Source organism: Vidua macroura, chromosome 28 (assembly GCF_024509145.1).
Source record: "Vidua macroura isolate BioBank_ID:100142 chromosome 28, ASM2450914v1, whole genome shotgun sequence".
NCBI lineage: Eukaryota > Metazoa > Chordata > Aves > Passeriformes > Viduidae > Vidua > Vidua macroura.
This window is the reverse complement of record NC_071598.1, coordinates 3,987,457-4,006,558: the sequence shown is the minus strand read 5'-3', so window position 1 is coordinate 4,006,558 and position 19,102 is coordinate 3,987,457. Positions and strand designations below refer to the sequence as shown.

Sequence of the window (19,102 nt, the reverse complement as noted above, 5' to 3'; positions counted from 1 at the left end):
TCTCCCCTCTGCAGCGAATCCAGGTGCCCGTCGGTGCCAGGACCCCAAATATCCCGCAGCCCATTTTGGGGAGCCTTTCTGGGGCTCAGAGCTTTGTGGATACCAGGGTGGGATGGCAAGAGGGGACAGCTGAGGCACAGACAGGGATCAGCATTTTGGAACAGTGGATGAGGAAACTGAGGCACAGCCAGAGATCAGGATTTTGGGATGGTGGATGGGGAAACTGAGGCACAGGCAGGGATCAGCATTTTGGGATGGTGCATGAGGAAACTGAGGCACAGCCAGGGATCAGCATTTTGGAATGGTGCATGAGGAAACTGAGGCACAGCCAGAGATCAGGATTTTGGGATGGTAGATGGGGAAACTGAGGCACAGCCAGAGATCAGGATTTTGGGATGGTGGATGAGGAAACTGAGGCACAGCCAGGGATCAGCATTTTGGGGTACCAGGCCGGGACAGTGTGTGAGGAAACCAAGGCATAGCCAGAGCTCATCAGGCCCAGACGGGTTCCACCTGTGCCTATTTGGTCCCGGCTATTTAAGGGCCCTTTTCTCCTTCCCCCCACCATTGCCCCTTTTTTGTGTCAGGTCGGTGGGTGCAGCTTTGCTCCTTCTGTGGGATGGGCGAGCCCAGCAGAGCTGGGGTGTGGCCGGAGGCCCTGGAGCCCTCAGGGGTCCCAGAGCCCTCAAGGGGTCCAGATCCCCTGGGGGTCACCGAGCCCTCAGGGGTCCCAAAGCCATTGGAGGTCTTGGGGGCCCCGGAGCCCCCGGGGGTCCCGCAGCCCTCGGGGGTCCCGGGGGTCCTGCAGCCCACGCCGCCCCCTGAGGTGCTGGAGGGGCTCCTGAGCCAGCGCTTTGGGCCTCTGCCCCAGCCGGCCACCATTGCCCGCCTGCGGCGTGGCCCCGCCGGGGGCTACGAGCCCACAGGCGACCCGGTCGAGGTGCTGGAGCGGCGGCAGGCGGCCAATGCCAAGGAGAGGGAGAGGGTGAGTGACCCCAAAATCCGCTGGACCCCCAAACCCCCCCCGGGGCTGGGTCACATCGGGGGGACATGGGGGGACTTTGCATTTGAGGGGTGGGTTTGATCCTGGGGGGGCCAGTTGAGTTTTAGGAGGGCCTGGTTTAATTCTGTGTTGGTCGGTTTAGTCCTGGGGTCAGTTGAATTCTGAGGTTTCAGTTTAATTGTGGGAGAGTCGTGTTTAGTCCTGGTTAGCCCAGTTTAATCCTAATTTAAAGGTCCCAGTTTAATCCTGGAGACCCCAGTTTGATTCTGTGAGGGACCCACGTTAATCCTCGGGGGGCAGTTCAGTCCCAGAGTGGCATTTAATTCGGGAGGGGACCCCAATTTTGGTTATGGCCGGGTCTGGTTTAATCCTGTTGAGCCCAGCTGAATCCTGGGCGTGGTCCCAGTTTGATCTTGAGAGATCCCAGTTTGATCCTGGGGGGATCCTGGTCTAACTCGGGGCTCTTGGGGTAAACTGGGGACCCCCCCTCGGTCTCTAATGGGGGTCTGTGACTGGGGACCCTTTGGGGTCTCTAACTGGGGCTCTTTTGGGGTCTCTAACCGGGGGTCCCTTTGGGGTCCCCTCGGTCTCTGGCCGGGTCCCTGTGTCCCACAGATCCGGAACCTCAACAGTGGCTTCTCCCAGCTGCGGACCCTGGTGCCGCTGGTGCCGCGGGACCGCCGGCCCAGCAAGGCAGACACGCTGCGGGCGGCGGCGCAGTACATCCGCCTGCTGCGGGGGGTGCTGCGGGACTGCCAGGTGCGACCCCAAACCTGCCCCTAAACCCCCTGAAATACCCACTACTGCGGGGGGTGCTGCGGGACTGCCAGGTGCGACCCCAAACCTGACCCTAAACCCGACCCCCAACCTGCCCCTAAACCCCCTGAAATACCCACTACTGCAGGCGGTGCTGAGGGACTGCCAGGTGCGACCCTGAAACTGACCCCAAACCTGCCCCTAAACCCCCTGAAATACCCACTGCTGTGGAACTGCCAGATGTGACCCCAAAACTGACCTAAATCTGACCTCAAACCCCTGAAACATCCGGGTGCTGTGGGACTGCCAGGTGCGACCCTAAAACTGACCCCATACCCTACCCCAAACCTGACTCTAAACCTCCCAAAAATGCCCGCTGCTGCGGGGGGCGCTGTGGGACTGCTAGGTGCGACCCCAAAACTCACCCTAAACCTGACCACAAACCTGCCCCTAAACCCCTGAAACACCCACTGCTGCAGTACTGCCAGGTGTGACCCTAAAACTGACCCCAAAACACCCACTGCTGCGGGGCTGCCAGGTGGGTACCCCAGAATTGACCCCTCAAATTCCCCCCCCCCCCCCCCCCCAAAGTGTTGTGGGATTTTGGGCGGCTGACAGAGATTTTGTTGCTGTTTTTCATCGTGGAATCAATAATTCAGTTTATTTTTAGTCGTTAGGTTTTTGTGGGGCAACCCAAAACTGACTCCTGGGCTCCAAACCCCCTTAGAACTGGAATTTTGGGGGGCTGGTTGGGCATGGGTACATGGAGGGGGGACAGATTTCTTCCAGTTTCTGCTGCTTTTTTTTAGTTTGGAATTCAGTTTAAGGTTAAGAATAAATGTAATTTTTGGGGGGGAACATCCCAAAACTGACCTCCAGCATAGGGGGACCCCAAAACTGACCCTCTATTTCCAAACTCCCCTATAATGTTGGGGTTTGGGGAGGCTTATGGGATTTTTCTTGATATTTTTCAGCTTGGAATTAATTTAATAATCAAAATTAAATTGAATTATTATTTGAGGAGGGACCTTAAAACTGACCCCCTATGAAGTGGCCTTTGGGGGATTTTTATTCTCATTTTTCAGGTCAGAATTAATTTAAAAATTAAAAAATTAATTCAAATTATTATTGAGGGTAGGCCCCAAAACTGACCCACAACCCCCCTATAATCTGTGGTCCTGGTGGGGATTTTCCTGCTTGAGGCTGGAATTAATTTAATAATTAAATTGATTTATTATGGGGGGTTGTTATTATTGGGGCCAATTCTGATTTTTTTTTTTTTATTCCCCTTTTCCCAGGAGCTCAGCACTGAGCAGGAGTTGGGGGGCACTGCAGGGGGGCACCCTGAGCCTGGCCGTGCACCCCCGTGCCCGTGGGGACCCCCCCAGCCTGGGGCACTGCTGAAGGGGGGGGACGGTGAGTGGGGGGGGTGGAACACCCCGGGAATTTGGGGGAACACCCTGGGAATTTGGAGGTGCATCAGCTTGGGGATCACCTTGGGCAACCCCTGGTGGTTTGGGGGCACCTGGGGGGGGTAAAAACTTTGGGGGGGTCACCCATGGGGTCCAGGTTTGGGGGAGCACCGACACAAACAAGGGAAGCTCGGGATCACCTTTTCCCCCAAAATAATCCAAAGGTGAGGAAAACCTCTGTTTTTTTGTTTGTTTGTTTGTTTGTTTTTTCCAGGTTTTTCCTGACGCCCCAAGAAGCCCGGTGGGGGGCCTGGAGGGGGGGGATCTCCCCCAAAGGCCGAGTTCAAGGCTCCAGCCCCCATTTTTGGGGTCACGCTCCTGTCCTGGAACCCTGCACCCCATGAAACCCTCACCCCAAAACTGGGGGGGGGCAGGAGGCTTGCCACCCCTAAAACGCAGAGGCTGGGGGGGGCAGAGCTGTAATTAATTTCTTTATGAAATTGTAATTAGTAATTAGCTCCTCCCCCCCCAAGGTAAGGGCTTATTGATGATTGTTAATATGAACCCAGTTAATTGCACAATAAAAAGGGATTGCGGGAAGCGCCAGCGCTGGGTTTGGGGGGTCCCCCCTTGTTTATTGGCAGGGATTGAGTTCCCGGGGGGGTGCGGGGGGAGGGCGGGGCGGGGGGAGGTGCGGGGACACGCGTGGTGTGCCGGGGGGGGGCGGCCCTTTGTCAGGATGCTCTGAGGAGGAGGAGGAAGGTGGGTGATGGCAGCAGCCCCCGGCCGCAGCACCCCTCGGGGGAGGGGGGATTGGGGGAGGCTGGGTGACCCCCCCCCCTCTTTCCTCAGCCCACCCCCAGCTGGCTGCATGCAGGTGTGGGGGGGGTTGCATCGCACCCCTCCCCCCGTTCCCAGGCCTTCATCCCTCGGTGGTACCCGAACCCATCCCTCCCCCATGGCCATCCCCGGGGCGGGGGGGGGGGGGGGGGGGGGCGCGATGCTGCGGCCCCCCCCAGTCCATCCCGGTTTCCATCCCATTTCCATCCCGGTTTCCATCCCGGTTTTCGCTCCCCCCCCCCGCCCTGCGGCTGCCGCAGCGGCGCTGGGCGCGGTGCGGGCGGAGGCGGGGGGGGGATGCTGGGAGGGGGCACTCGGGGGCGTCCCGGCCCAACCCCCCAGAGCCCCCCCCCGCCTTCTTCGGGGGCTGCTCGGGCCCTGCGCCCAGGGGTCACCGCGGCCCCCCGGGATTTATCCCGGCCTCGGTGAGACAGGCGTGCTCCGAGCACCAAAATCTGGGGGTTCCCTTCTGCCCTGAGCGAGGGGGGAAATGGGGGTCACCCCCGGGATTTGGGGGAGCAGGCCCACCCTGTGTTTTGAGGGGCCCTTGGCAGCAGCATCCCTACAGCGCTTGGTGACAGTGACCTGGAGGAGAGGGCAGACTGGGAGGGGGCCCTTTTTGGGGTCCTTTTGGGGTCCGCGGGCCACGGGGTGGGCTGGGAACCACCCCTGCCTGTGGCAGCATAGTGGAGCTGAGCCCCCCATAGTGGGTAACCCCAATTTGAGCCTGGGGTTGTAGGGGAGCACCCATGGGTGCTCTGCCCTGTGTCCGTTCTCAGCTCCCATCCCTGCCCTGAACTGTGCCCGTTCTCAGCTCCATCCCTGCGCTGAGCTGTGCCCGTTCTCAGCTCCCATCCCTGCCCTGAACTGTGCCCGTTCTCAGCTCCATCCCTGCACTGAGCTGTACCCGTTCTCAGCTCCCATCCCTGCGCTGAGCTGTGCCCGTTCTCAGCTCCATCCCTGCGCTGAGCTGTGCCCGTTCTCAGCTGTGACGGGCTGTCACCCAGCCCGGGCAGTGTCCCCTCCCCGGTGTCCCCAAGCTGTCCCATCGTCCTGGACAGGGCGGGTCCCCGCTGCCCTTATCTGCCGGCCGCAGCCGCTCCGTGTTTTCGGTGCTTTCTTCCCAATCTGTACCCCGGGGGTGCCGGCGCTGACGCCGCGTGTCCCCGCGTCCCCAGGATGAGCACGGCCGCCAGCCCCGAGCCCCTGCCCGAGCCCCCCGGCCCCGGGCCGCGCTGTCCCCCCCAGGAGGTCCCCGAGTTCCTGCGGGCGCGGAGCGGGGCCGGGGACCTGCGCCAGGACTTCAACCTCATGGAGCAGAAGAAGCGGGTGACAATGATCCTGCAGAGCCCGGTGAGCCCCCAGCCCCGTCCCGTCTGTCCCAAACCCGTCTCTTCTATCCCCAACCTCTTCCTTTACGTCCCCAGCCTCGTCCCATCTGTCCCCAAACCCTGTCCTTTGTGTTCCCAACCTCTTCCTTCACGTCCCCCACCCCAGCCCTCCCGGCCCAAATCCCGTCCTTCCTGTCGCCAACCCCTTCTTGTCCCTGGCCCCATCCCTCCTGTCCCCAAGCGAACAGATGTCACCACACGGTGGTGCGTGTCCCCACCTGGCAGTGCCACTGCCACCGCGGTGCTGCTGTCACTGAGCTGCCAGCGCCGCTGCTGCCGCTGTGCCAGCAAGCCAGCGGTGGCACTGACACCAGGATGGTAATGCCACCATCACCGTGCCACCGAGCTGGCAGTGCCACCATCGCCACTGTGGCACCGAGCTGGCAGTGTTGCTGCCACCAAGCTGGTGATGCTGGCACCAAGCCAGCAGTGCCACCATCACCGTGTCACCAAGCTGACGGTGTCACTGTGTGACCAAGCTGGCGGTGCCACCAGAGCAATGGTGTCCCCGACACCAAACTGCCAGTGCCACCCAGCCAGCAGTGCTGCCCCTGCCCCAATGTCCCTGGTGGTGCCACCTAGCCCGCTGTCACCTTGTCCCCATGCCGCAGTCCTTCCGGGAGGAGCTGGAGAGCCTGATCCAGGAGCAGATGAAGAAGGGGAACAACTCGTCGCATGTGTGGGCGCTGCGGCAGATCGCCGACTTCATGGCCACCACGTCCCCCGCCGCCCTGCCCACCTCCCCCATGGGTACGTGGGGCTCTTTGGGGACAAGGGGTGGGGTGGGAAAAGCCCCAAAACCTTGGGGGACACCAAATCTTTGCAACCTTGGAACCAAATTTACCACCAAATTTAAGGATCTCAGGGACTCCCAAAACTTTGGAAACATCAACTCTTTGGGATCTTGGGGTGTCACCAAATCCCTGGGATCCCCAAAACCCTTTGAGGCCCACCAAATCTTTGGGACCATCAAACCTGGGGGACCACCAAACCTTTGGTGCCCTGGGGACCCCCAGATCTTTTGAGGCCACCAAACCTTGATGTCCAGCAAACCTTCGGGTCCACCAAACTTTGCCAGCCGCCAAACCCATCCCCACAACCCTCTGCCCCTGTTGAACCCCCCGTGGTTTGGGGGGTCCCACGGCTGACGGGGGGTCCCTGATCCCCAGGGCTGGCGTCAGTCACCCCCATCAATGACCTGCACGGGACGGAGGGGCCAGCACTGGCCAAGGGCGAGCGGCTGATGCGCTGCAAGGTGGGCAGCATCCACCGGCTGCTGGACCTGTATGGCTGGGCACAGCTGGGACACGCTGCTGTCACTGTGAGCACCCCAAAACCGGGATGTGGGGATTTGGGGTTGCCTTGGGGGGATTTGGGGTTGTTTTGGGGGTTCAGAGGGCTTTTGGTACCTGCTGGACTGGTACAGGCTGGGCACAATTGGGACATGCTGCGCTCCCCCCCAAAAAAAATAGGGCGCCTGGGGTTGCCTTGGGGGAATTTGGGGTTGCCTTGAGGAATTGGGGTTCTTTGGTGGGATTTTGGGGGATTTGGTAGATTTTGGAAAGTTGGGAGCTGTTGGGTTCCTAGAGGGGTGTTGGTGATTTGGGTTTTGGACATTCAAGGTGGGCTGGGATTTTGAGGGTTTGTGGGTAATTTTGGGGGGGAGTTTGTGGAGTTTTGGGGTTGTTGTTGGTTTCCTTCAGGGTGTTGGTTTGGGGGGCAGTTTTGGAGTTTTTTTAATGGTTTAGGAGCCATCAGAGAGGAGTGGGGCTTTTGCGGGGGTGTTGATTTGGGGATTTTTTTTGGGGCTGCTTCTCACCCTACCCTGTCCCCCGCGGCAGCTGAGGGTCAGCAAGGAGCAGGAGCACTTCTTGGTGGCCCCGCAGGGGCTGGCGTGCAGCGAGGTGACAGCAGCCAGCCTGGTGAGCCCCCCTCCTCCTTCCCCGGGGCTTCCTGGGGGTGGGGAGCAGCCCCCTGAGCCCCCCGTGCCCCCCAGGTGAAGGTGAACGTGCTGGGGGCCGTGGTGGAGCAGGGCAGCACCGGCTTTGCCCCCGACGCGCGCAGCTTCAGCCTGCATGCCGCGATCTACGCGGCGCGCCCCGACATCCGCTGCATCGTGCGGCTGCACACCCCCGCCGCTGCCGCCGTACGCCGGGGAACGGGCTCTGGGAGCCGGGGGACGTGGGGGGAGTGGGGTTTGGGGGGGGCTTGGGGGTTGGGGGAATGTGGGGGCTTTTGTGGGAGGTGGGGTTTGGGGGGATTTGGGAGGGATTTGAAGGGTGTTTAGGGAATGTGGGGACTTTTTGGGGGGTTTGGGAGGGTGGAAAGGTGTTTGGAGGGATTTGGGGGGCTTGGGAATTAGGGGAGTGTGGGGGCTTTTGGGGGAAGTTGGGTTTGGGGGGATTTGGGAGGGTGGAAGGGTGTTTAGAGAATGTGGGGGCTTTTGGGGGAGGTTGGGTTTGGGGGGGATTTGGGAGGGTGGAAAGGTGTTTTGGGGGGTTTGGGGGGACAATGGGATCTTGGGGATTTGGGGGGGAGGTTGAGAAGGACTTAGGTTCCTTGGGAGTTTGAATGGGTTTGGGGGATTTGGAAGCATTTTGGGGGCAAAATGAAGTGTTGGGGTGATGGGGAGTTTTGGGGGCTGGGGTTCTTTGGCGGCAGTTCATTTTTTGGGGGGGATTTTGGAGTTTGGGAGGTGGAGAGTTTGGGGGAATTTAGGAGGTTGCTTACAGAGGGATTTGGAGGGGTTTGTGGGGTTGGGGATTTTTGGGAACATTTTTTGGGGGGTTATGTTTTTTTTGGAGAGGAGTTTGGGAAGAGTTGGCGTTGGAAAGTTTTGGAAGGGTTGGGGTTTTTGCAGGGGTTGTTTTTTTGGGGCTGTTGGTGGGAGTTTTTTGGGCTGTTGGTGGTTTTTTTTGGGGGGGGGCTGTTGGTGGTTTTTTTTTTTTTTTGGAGGCTGTTGATTTTTTGGGACTGTTGGAGTTTTTTTGGGGAGTTTGGGGTTCCCTGGCCCCCTGCCCTGTTCCCCCTCCCGTGCCCAGGTGTCGGCCATGCGCTGCGGGCTCCTGCCCATCTCCCGCGCTGCTCTCCTCCTGGGGGACGTCGCCTACTTCGACTTCCGCGGGGAGGTGGAGGACGAGGCCGATCGCGTGGAGCTACAGAAGTGCCTCGGGCCTACCTGCAAGGTGAGGGGACACCTGGCGGGACGCGAGGGTCATCCCGCCGTGCCCTGCCTGCCCCACTGACATCCCGCCGCAGATCCTGGTGCTGCGGAACCATGGCGTGCTGGCGCTGGGGGACACGGCCGAGGAGGCTTTTTACAGCATCTTCCACCTGCAGGCGGCCTGCGAGGTGCAGGTGAGTATGGGGCGAGTGCTGGGCTGCGGGTGGGGCCGGCAGCCGTGGGAGCATGCAACAAGCTGTGCCGGGTCTCTGCAGCCAGCCCAGTGACCATGCCCTGAGCTGTGCCAGTCTCAGCTCAGCCAGAGTGCCCCAGGCAGTGAGCTGTGCCAGCTCTGTGCCCCTCGTTTCCATCCCCTGTGCCAGCTCTGTGCCCCTCATTTCCCTCCCCATGCCCTGAGCTGTGCCAGCTCTGTGCCCCATTGCTCCCCATGCTCTGAGCTATTCCAGCTCTCAGCCCCTCATTTCCATCCCCATGCCCTGAGATGTGCCAGTGCTCTGCCATTCCTCCCCCGTGTGCCAGCGCTCTGCCATTCCTCCCCCGTGTGCCAGCACCGGCTCCGGGGCAGCCGTGGGGCCGTCCCCCACTGTCCCCAGCCCAGCGGTGCCTGGTGCCCCGCAGGTGTCGGCGCTGGCGAGCGCGGGCGGCGCAGAGAACCTGATTGTGCTGGAGCGGGCGCAGCAGCACGGGCCCCACGGACTGGGCGCCGTGCGCCGTGCCGGCACCACCTTCGGGCCCCTGCACAAGAGCCGCCTGGGCGAGCACGAGTTCGAGGCCCTCATGAGGATGCTGGACAACCTGGTGAGCGCCAAAACCCACCCCAGCCATCCCAAAGCAGGTTGTGATAAAGCAGACAAAACTCAGTTTCTTCATGCAGGAAAGGCCCCTTCTTTATTCACATTTTTATAGGAAATATCAGAATGCACTGGGTTAAACCTAATTGGTCAAGAGTGCAGTGAAGCCCAGTTCATTGCTTGGTAAGGGCTATTGAATATAATCAAATTTTCTCTTTCTAGGTATGTTTACATACCTTGTTCACTGAACCCCATGGGACAGACCTATAGTTTATACAGGTGCAAAAGGTTCTCTCACTAAAATAGGTTATCATGCTAGCTGTTTTCTCATCCCTCTAACTCTTCTTTATGGGAACTTATAAATCTTTTCTTTGATAATATCTCTACCTGTCTGTGACAAAATCCCCCCCAAGCCCTCGGTTTATCCCCGCGTGCTTGAGTCCCCTCTCTGTGCTTTTCCAGGGCTACCGCACGGGCTACACGTACCGCTACCCGTTCGTACAGGAGAAGAGCAAGCCCAAGAGTGACGTGCTGATCCCCGCCACCGTGACGGCCTTCGTGTTCGAGGAGGAGCCCGCCGGGACCCCTGCCCTGCGCCAGCACGCCCAGAAGCAGCAGAAGGAGAAGACCAGGTGGCTCAACACCCCCAACACCTACACCAGGGTTAACCTGGCTGAGGAGCCGCAGGGCAGCGCCGGCGCCCAGAGGACAAAGACCACGGTGAGGGGGCAGAGGGGGCAGCAGGGGCTTGGGGATCAACAGCCAGGCAGGTGGAGGTGTCCTGGTTATGGATCCCGCTAAAATCTGGGCTGCAGGGAGACCCAGGCACCACCTGCATCCTGTAATAATGATTATTTTGAGATCCCACCACCCCATTCTCGTAGGGCCGAGTGCCACCAGCTTTATCGGGGTCTTCCCTCTGTGCAAGATGCATTTATTGGGGTCTCTGCTTTATTATCAGGGTCTCTTCTCCATATAAGATGTATTTATTGCAGTCTCCCCTCTAGACAAGATGCATTGTTTGGGGTCTCCCCACATTTGTCAGGGTCTCTCCTCTATATAAAATGCTTTTATTGGGGTCTCCCCTTTATGGGGGCCTCCCTTCTACACAAGATTTATAAGGGTCTCCCCTCTATTACTGGGGTCTCTCCCTCGTGCAAGATGCATTTATTGGGGTCTTTCCTCCATGTAACACCTGTTTATCAAGGTCTCCTACACAAGATGCTTTTTTTGGGGTCTTCCTCTATTATTGAGCTCCCCCTTCTATGTATGATGCATTTAGTGAGGTCTTCCTTCTATGCAAGGAGTATTTATCGGGGTCTCCCTGCATTTATGATGCTTCCCTCTACTATTGGGGTCTTCCCTCTATACAAGCTGCATTTGTCGGGGTCCCCTTTCTATCCTGGGGGTCTCCTGCTTCCCAAAACCCTGTTCCCGGGTTTGCAGTGGCTGCGGGCGGACGAAGTGGAGAAGGGCAGCAGCGGGACCCCCATCCGCATCGAGAACCCCAACCAGTTCGTGCCGCTCTACACGGACCCGCAGGAGGTGCTGGAGATGCGCAACAAGGTGGGCTGGGCTGGGCTGGCGGACAGTGGGGTCTCGGGGAGGCTTAGCCCTGTCCTTGGAAGGGGATTTAGCCCCGTCCTCCCCCACAGATCCGCGAGCAAAACCGCCAGGACGTGAAGTCAGCCGGGCCCCAGTCGCAGCTGCTGGCCAGCGTCATCGCCGAGACCAGCCGCAGCCCCGTATGGCACCCATGTCACCCCGTGTCCCCAGCCCTTTGACAGACACCCCGTGTCACCCTGTGTCCCCTTGTGTCCCTAACCCTGCATCCCCAGGCCCGGCCCACAGCCTGTGTCACCCTGTGTCCCCAGCCCATCTCCCCACCCCGTATCCCTAGCCCCATCCACAGCCCATGTCACCCTGTGTCACCCCATGTCCCCAGCCCCGTGACACCCCGTGTCCCCAGTCACAGCTGCTGAGCAGTGTCATTGCTGGGCACCAGACACAGTCCTGTCCCCCCGTGTCACCCCCTGTCCCCACTGTATCCCCAGGCCAATATCACCGCATGTCACCACCTGTCCCACACCCCATATGACCCCACATGCCCCTGCCCAGAGCACCCAGCCCTTCCCTGGTTCCCCAGCATTCCACAGGTCTGGGGCAGTGACACCGCCCCGAGGGCAGAGGGGACACTGCTGGGGTGGGGACACTGCTCCAATGGGGCTGACAATGCTTGGGGTGGGGCTGTTGCCACAGTTCCAGAGGGTGTGACACCACTCTGGAGGGATGACATCTCTCCAGGGGGGGTTGACACTGCCCCGGGGGGGTGACACCGCTCTGGGGGTCTGTTTCAGTCCACTGAGAGCCACCTGGGGGATGCAGAGGCCAAGGAGGGCGGGGAAGAGGCTCCCCCCGAGCCAGAGCCCCCCAACCCCTTCAGCCAGCTCACGGACCAGGAGCTGGAAGAGTACAAGCAGGAGGTGGAGAGGAAGAAGCACCTGCAGGGTAGGAGAGACCCCCCCCCCCCCCCAAAGTGCCCCGGGTGGCGCTGAGGGGACCTGGGGCCAGCGTGTCTCTCTGTGGCAGGTGAGAAGGACGCGGCAGTGGAGGAGAGCGGGGCTCCCCCACCAGAGCCACCCCCTCCTGAGCCCCCAGCGCCTGCGGAGCCCACGGAGGGTGAGTGGGGTGACGAGCACCCCAAAACGAGGGCTGGGGTCTCAGTGAGCAGCAGGACTTGGGGGGACGAGGGTGGCTGTGGCCAAACCACGCTGAGACGCAGCTTGCTGTCACCTCGTGTCACCTCGTGCTGCCACCCCCGCTCCAGAGGGGTTGGGCACCGATGGGGATCATGGTAGGAGGACGTGAGCGTCTGCCGGTGGCTTTGTGGGGTGGAAGGGACACCCCTGTGCCCCACCCCAGACCCCACGCTCCGGCGGGCGTGGCGTTACCACTGTTCCGAACTACAGCGGGTGCCGGGGCGCGGCTCGGGGCTGCTGGCTCTGCCATGGTGTCTCGTGGTGTCCGTCTGTCTGTCTGTCTGTCTCCACAACGTCTCCTTTCTCTTTCCTCCCTGTGTGCCTGTCACCCAAGGAGTTATCCCTGAATCCCTGGCGCCGTAGTAAGTACGGAGAGGCCACCCCGGAAGAGGGACATGGGCTCGGGGGGATCTTCGGTCTCCAGCCCCGCTCGGGGAAAATCCCTTAGGAAATCCCCTGGGGAATCCCTCCTTGTTGTTGCTTCCTGCTTCTCCTGCTGCCTCTTCCCGGCTCTCCATCCCACATCGCTTGCCCCGCAGGGAGGGTGGGGGGCTCAGGGAAGTGGTGCCTGAGGCAGGACAGGATCAAATCCCAATGTTCTCTGCTTGTGGAGGCCCAATCCTGCTCCTGCCCAGGCCCCGCTGGACATTTGGGGGGATAAACCCCCCCCACAACACTGGTGCTGCTGCCCCAATTCCCTGTTCCCTCTCCCCTTCCCAAGGTGATAAGAAGGGCGATGGTGGCCAAGCCCCCCCTGATTCCACTGCCAAGAAGGAGCCACCAGTGGTGGTAAACGGGAAAGATGAAGAGCAAAGCACCGAGGAAAACCTTGGAAAAGGGGGGACAGACCGGACAACCACCAACACTGACCAGGATGCCCCCAAGGAGAAGGAGACAGTGACCAGCAACCCCGTGTCCCCCGACGGTTCACCCTCCAAATCACCCTCCAAAAAGAAGAAGAAATTCCGGACCCCATCTTTCCTGAAAAAAGGCAAAAAGAAGGAAAAGATCGAATCCTGAGTCTCCCGAGGCCTCGCGTGTGGCCACCCCGGGGATCCCCGGGATCTCTGAGACCCCAAGGCGCAGCCCAAAAGCCCCGGAACCCGGCTGTTTTCCGGGCCCTCCTGGCACAAGGCACCTCGTCCCCCTTGTCACCCGCCTCTGGGGGCGGTCACCAAGCTCAGAGAGACTGTGGTCCCCGTTTGGGGAAACTCCCACTGCATCTCCCTCCCCCCTCTCCCTCCTGGGCTCCAGCCCCTTCCCACCATGGGCCGAAAAGGGTTGAATTTTCTCCACCAGAGCCCAGATCTGCTTGATTTGAGGAAGAAAAGGGTGTTTCGTGGTTATTTTCTTAACCTTCTGTTTCAAGCTCTGCTGGAATGGCGCTGGCTTCATCCCCAGGGAAAACTGTCCATCACTTCGCCAGGAGAACTGGACTGAGCTGAAGGCGGGGGATTGCTGTTCCTGAAGGAGGAGATGAGGTTTTTCCTCTCTGGACTGTAATCTTCCTCTCCTTGGGCTCAAGAATCACTTCATCCCCTTCTCCTGGTACTCCCAGCCCGTGTTTTCCACACCTGAGGAAGAGCAGCAGGGTTTCCCACCACTGGAAAAGCCCCCGCCTCACTGCACGACCTGCACCTGGGAAAATAGGGAAAAAAAAACCACCTCCGGGAATTGTCTGTGTTATTTAAAACTGAGCAAAACTCACTCACTAAGTGCTACTTCGGGATGAACACACGCTGCCAGTTCCCACCGGCCCCCTGCTTTTCCCAGCTCTGGATTCCCAGCACAACTTCCATCCTTCCCGGCGTTCCCTTCCTTCCCAGCGTTACAGCCTCCTGCCCACCCCCTTCCTGGGATGAGCCCCAGACATGCCGATGCTCCCTACAGCCTTTCCAGCGCTGGGAATTGGGGATAAATCACCGGGATCAGCCCCACGCCCTCCCCCCGTTTCCTAGGGTGCTCACCCTGAGCCTTCCTGCATCCATGGAGCCCTGCCCAGGAGGTCTGGAATGCCCCAGAACGCTGTTTGGGGCTCCCCCACCCCAGCAGGGTTTTCCCATGTGCCATCACTGTGGTTTCAAACCTTTTCACAGCTCGTGGGGGTTGGATCCCCTCTGGAAGAGCAGGAAGCCCATGGAATGGGGGGTGCAGGAAACAGCAGAGAGCGCCCAGGCAGGGATCTTGCCATAACCTGGATTTTGGGAAGAGCCTTTGCCCTGCCCAGTGTCTTCCCAGAGGTCCCCATCCCACTCCTGCGGGATGGGGGGCACCGAGGGGATACTCTGAGCCCCTAAACCCTGTCACCAGGGGGGCTGTTCCTCACTGCCACTGATTTTAAGGCTCTTTGAGGCCATTTTTGTCCCTGGGCCTGTTCCCACTGGGTGAGCCAGGGCAGCAGAGCCTGCAGAGACAGCTGTGTCACCTCCCTGGGGTAGCACTGTCACACCTGGGGGGAATTCCTGAATGACAGCACTGCCACACCCCCAGCCCAACCCGGGGACTTTCCGAGGGATTTTGTCCCTGAAGGTCTGTCCCCAGGGCCTTTGTCCCCAAGAGTTTGTTCCCAGGGCCTCTGTCACCCCTTTTGTCCCCAAGGGTCTGTCCCTGGGCCCTTTGTCACCCCTTTTCCCAAGGGCCACTGGCTTTGCAGGGGACCCCGGGATTGAGGTCCCCCTCTATGAAATTCCGGGGAGTTCCAGGTAGAAAGGGACGAAGGCTCCAGTGCCACCGTCATCACCATGGTGGAGGGCAACAGATCCAAAATCACATCCCTGAGCTAACTCCCCCAGCCCACCTCCCTGCCTCCCCCTCCCCTCGCTCCAGCAAGGCTCAGGGTGGGGGCAAACCCCTGATCCGGGGCCTCCGCATCTGCACCTCCGCTGGAAAACAGAGGCTGATCCCACCTTGGCAGTGGGGAAGGGCGAGTCCAGCAGGGCTCAGCACCTCTCCTCCCAGCCGCGGCTGCCCCGGGGGCCGGGTGGGTGTTGAGCCCCCGGAATGTCACTGGAGGAGGCCGGGGTGTGGCACGTGTCCCCGCGTGTGACAATCGCGGCCGGGAGCGCGTGGAACGCTGGTGTAAATAAACCCCGTGTTTGGCACCCGGCAGCGCTTGGAGGCTGAGGGGCGAGGGATGGGGATGGAATGGAGATTGGAATGGGAATGGGGATTGGGATTCGAATGGGGATGGAGGTGGGGATGGGTATGGAATGGGAATGGGGATGTTGGATGCAGATGGAGGTGGGAATGGGATGGAAATGGGGATGGAGGTGGGAATGGGAATGGAATGGGGATTGGGATTGGAATGGGATGGGCCTGGGAATGGGAAAGGAACGATGGGACAGGTGTGGAGGTGGGAATGGGACAGGGCTCAGGGTGAGGATGGCATGGTGCCATGGGTCAGGAACGGGACTCCCCCATTCAGTGCCCTCACAGAAATGTCCCGGAGCCGCTGGCACTGGGTGTGCCGGACACCGGGAAGGTTCCAGCAGCTTCTCAGAGAAGCCCCTCCTGAACCCCCCCACTACCGAACCCAGGCACGTTCGGGCTCCGGGCTGGGCCGGGCCGGCACCGAGCCGCGCCCGCCTGCTTGAACGCGGGGACCCGAACGGAGGATGCGGCTCCACCCGCCGGACAGGGCCGGGAAGGGAAGGACCGGCCCGGGAACGGGAAAAAAACGGGGCCGAGAAGGGCCGGGCCGGGCCGGCCACAGCACTCCGGGCGCGCCGAGAGCGAGCAGCGGCCTGCGGCGGGTGACGGTGACGGCCCCGCCTTCCTCCCCTCCCCTTCCTGCCCTCCTCTTCCTCCCGGCCCTCCCCTCGCGCTCCGGGCTGGGCGGGCTCTCAGGGCGAGCGGCGGGACCGGGCCGGTGCGTCCCGATGCGGTGCTGACCGATCCCTCAGGCCGGGTCCCCTCAGGCCCGGTCTCCTCAGGCCCGGCCCCGCTCGGGCCGGCGGCGCCGTGGGAGCAGCAGCGCGGGGCTGAGGGGCGGCCATGGGCCGCAGCCGCTCCCGGTCACCGCCGCGGCGGGGTGAGGGGGCACCGGGGGGACCCAGGGAGGGACGGGAACGGCGGCGGAGGTCAGGGAGAAGCCGGGGGACGGGGCACGGGAGATCCGGGTAGAAGGGACAGGGGTAGGGGGGACTGAGACCCTCCAGGGAGGGGAGGCCCCGGTTCCTCGCTGTGGGGGAGAGCAGAGACTGCGTCCCTCATCCTCCTCTTCTTCCTCCTCATCCTTCTCCTCCGCTTCTCCTGTTCCTCTTCTCCTTTTCCTCCTTCTCCCCCTCCCCATCCTTATTTTCTTCTCCTCCTCTTCCTCTCCTCCTGCCACCCCTCTCCGTCTTGCTCAGGTTTTTGAGGACCACCACCCCCTCCTGGCTGATCCCCCCCGGTGATTTCCCCCTGGATGATTCCCCCGCTCCAGCTGGAGATTTTTCCTGCTGCTCCTTCCCTCCTGGGGGTGCTCAGAGGGGTCCGTGAGCCCAGAACTGTCCCGGAGGGTGGGAAGGGCTGTCCCGGGCTCTGCGCTGGGATTTTCTGTGGGATTTCCTTCGGGAAGCGGGCAGGGGAGCAGCAGCTGACCCTTCCCCGGGCAGAGCGCCGGCGCTCGCGTTCCACATCCCGGGACAGGGAGAGGCGGCGGCGGGAGCGATCGCGGTCCCGGGACAGGGACAGGAGGAGGAGCCGGTCCCGCTCCCCACACCGGAGGCGATCCAGGTGAGGGCAGGGACTGTTAAGGTGAGGGTGGGGACTGTCCAGGTGAGGGCAGGGATGATCCAGGTGAGGGGAGACATCCAGGCGATGTCAGGAATGATCCAGGTGAGGGGAGACATCCAGGTGATGTCAGGGATGATCCCGGTGAGGGCAGGGACACCAGGTGATGGCAGGGATGCCAGCGTGGGGTGGGGACAGCTAGGTGAGGGCACCCTGGGTGATGTGGGGACAGCAGGAGCTCCAGGTGGGGATTCCAGGTGGGAATTGCAGCCCCAGCTGGTGTGCCCCAGCAGGTCCCCACGCCGGCACCGCTCCAGCTCCTCGTCGCCAGTGCGGCCCAAGGAGCGCCGGGATGAGGAGAAGAAGGAGCTCAAGGACTCCAAGAAGGAGCGGCAGATCACAGGTGAGGGGGGGATTTTCCTCCTGGAGCACCCCCAGGTGCCCTGTGGGGCCAGGACCAGCCCAGGGACACCCGGATTTTTGGGAATGCCAACATCCGTGCTTGCTCAATCCACGATTTTCTTCCCTCAGAGGAGGATTTGCAGGGCAAGACAGAGGAGGAGATCGAGATGATGAAGATGATGGGTTTTGCCTCCTTCGATACCACCAAGGTGAGCGCCGCTCCGGGGGCTCTGCAGTGTCAGCTGCCCTATTTGGGGATAATCCATGGTATTTTGGGACATTTCTCCCCAGGGAAAGAAGGTGGATGGCGCTGCCAATGCCTACGCCATCAACGTGTCCCAGAAGAGGAAGTACAGGTGTGTACCCTGCTTTGGGGTAGAAAGAGGGGTTTGCTTTGTGAGGTGGCTGTGGCCACTGTCTCACCGTGATCCGCCTTCCAGGCCTGGGGAAAACAGCAATTTTGTGAGGTTTAGACTCAAAAGCAGAGGTGAGAGTTCTCCAGACCCCCCTGGGAATGGGGAAATCAGGAGGCTGAGGAGTGAGGGGCAGGTGGGATGTGCCCAGTGAGGCCTGGACAGGATCAGAGCAGCGAGAAGCGAACTGTTCACCTGGTTTATTCCCAAAAAACACCCAGATTGTCAATTCTGCTCCCTTTCTGATGGGAACCTGGGCTCCTCTGGAGCAGCTCCTCGCTGGGAGCCTTCCTGCCCTTCTTTTGGTCAAATCCATGGGGAATTGGAGCCGCTGAGCCCTGTTCCCAGCCTCCCCCAGGTGTTTTTGTCCCGATTTCCCTGGGGCTGACTCTGGCTCCATCCTCACCCAGGCAGTACATGAACAGAAAAGGAGGATTCAACAGGCCCCTGGATTTCATCGCCTGACACTGGCACACAGCTCCCACCATGGAAGGATTTCGTTTCCCTGCACTCTCCTGGGTGGCTCCCATACTGGATTCCAGCAGAATTTGGGTTATTCCCAACAAATCCCACAGCCAGAGCCACCACGAGTTTTCGTTTCCCAGATGTTTGTTATTATTTTTTTTTACAACAGAGGTCAGTTTCTGGCTGGGATTTTGCTGTGTTCTCCCTGGTTTTGGTTTGTTTCCCTGTTAATAAAACCCCGGATGTATTTTTTTCCTTTAATTTTTATCATTCAGAGGTAAAGCAGGGCCTCCATTCCCCCTCCCAGAAATCCTTGGGGTTGATACAGATCAGCTCAATCCCGTGTGAGCCCTGGGGTCGCAGCTCTGTGGGGGTGTCTGTCCCCATCCCGGGGTCCCTGTCTGGGGGGGTTCCCTGTCCCAGGGGGTCTGTCCCCATCCTGGGGGTCTCTGTTCGGGGGTCTTTGTCCCTGTCCCCATCCCGGGGCTCTGTCCCCATCCCGGGGGTCCCTGTCTGGGGGGGTTTCTCTTCTCTGGGTTCCCTGTCCAGGGGTCCTGGTCCCTGTCCCCATCCCCATCCCGGGGTTCCCTGTTCGGGGGTCACTGTCCGGGGAGGGTTCCTGTTCCCTGGGTTCCCTGTCCCCATCCCGGTCCCTGTCCCCATCCTGATCCCGGGGGTCCCTGTCTGGGGGGGGATTCCGGTTCCCTGTCCAGTGGTCCCTGTCCCCGTCCCCATCCCGGGGGTCCCTGTCCGGGGCGGTTCCTGTTCCCTGTCCAGATGTCCCTGGGTTCCCTGTCCCCATCCCGGGGGGTCCCTGTCCAGGGGTCCCTGTCCAGAGTCCCGGTCCCTGTCCCCGTTCCGGGGGTCGCTGTCCGGGGGGGTTCCGGTCCCTGTCCCCGTCCCCATCCCGGGGATCCCTGTCCGTCCTTACGTTGCCCGACGTAGCCGAGGCCCCGCCCCCTCCCCCGTCTGG

General features: G+C 60.9%; 3 protein-coding genes across 5 annotated transcripts; all 3 read left to right on the top strand.

The window, feature by feature from the left end:
* Positions 1 to 619: 619 nt before the first annotated feature.
* FIGLA (folliculogenesis specific bHLH transcription factor) lies at positions 620 to 3,751 on the top strand. Its single transcript, XM_054000480.1, has 3 exons — positions 620 to 985; positions 1,619 to 1,762; positions 3,446 to 3,751. Exons 1-3 carry the CDS (start codon positions 620 to 622, stop codon positions 3,656 to 3,658), a joined length of 723 nt encoding a protein of 240 aa, XP_053856455.1. The 3' UTR covers positions 3,659 to 3,751.
* On the top strand, positions 2,336 to 15,060 carry ADD2 (adducin 2). Of its 2 annotated transcripts, none has more exons than XM_054000504.1 (15): positions 2,336 to 2,349; positions 5,190 to 5,364; positions 6,014 to 6,152; positions 6,572 to 6,723; positions 7,244 to 7,324; positions 7,399 to 7,548; positions 8,444 to 8,587; positions 8,661 to 8,759; positions 9,205 to 9,384; positions 9,840 to 10,097; positions 10,824 to 10,943; positions 11,033 to 11,122; positions 11,735 to 11,885; positions 11,967 to 12,056; positions 12,858 to 15,060. In XM_054000504.1, exons 2-15 carry the CDS (start codon positions 5,191 to 5,193, stop codon positions 13,154 to 13,156), a joined length of 2,127 nt encoding a protein of 708 aa, XP_053856479.1. In that variant the 5' UTR covers positions 2,336 to 2,349; position 5,190; the 3' UTR covers positions 13,157 to 15,060. The 2 variants fall into 2 exon arrangements, with proteins under 2 accessions (XP_053856479.1, XP_053856478.1); XM_054000503.1 differs by lacking the exon at positions 2,336 to 2,349 and adding an exon at positions 3,872 to 3,933.
* A 621-nt stretch (positions 15,061 to 15,681) lies between these two features.
* Positions 15,682 to 18,390, top strand: SNRNP27 (small nuclear ribonucleoprotein U4/U6.U5 subunit 27). Of its 2 annotated transcripts, none has more exons than XM_054000543.1 (6): positions 15,682 to 16,166; positions 16,732 to 16,852; positions 17,140 to 17,252; positions 17,381 to 17,460; positions 17,543 to 17,607; positions 18,075 to 18,390. In XM_054000543.1, the coding sequence occupies exons 1-6, from the start codon at positions 16,130 to 16,132 to the stop codon at positions 18,127 to 18,129; spliced, it is 471 nt and encodes a 156-aa protein (XP_053856518.1). In that variant the 5' UTR covers positions 15,682 to 16,129; the 3' UTR covers positions 18,130 to 18,390. The 2 variants fall into 2 exon arrangements, with proteins under 2 accessions (XP_053856518.1, XP_053856519.1); XM_054000544.1 differs by having other exon boundaries at positions 15,699 to 16,166; positions 17,143 to 17,252.
* The last annotated feature ends 712 nt before the right edge of the window (positions 18,391 to 19,102 follow it).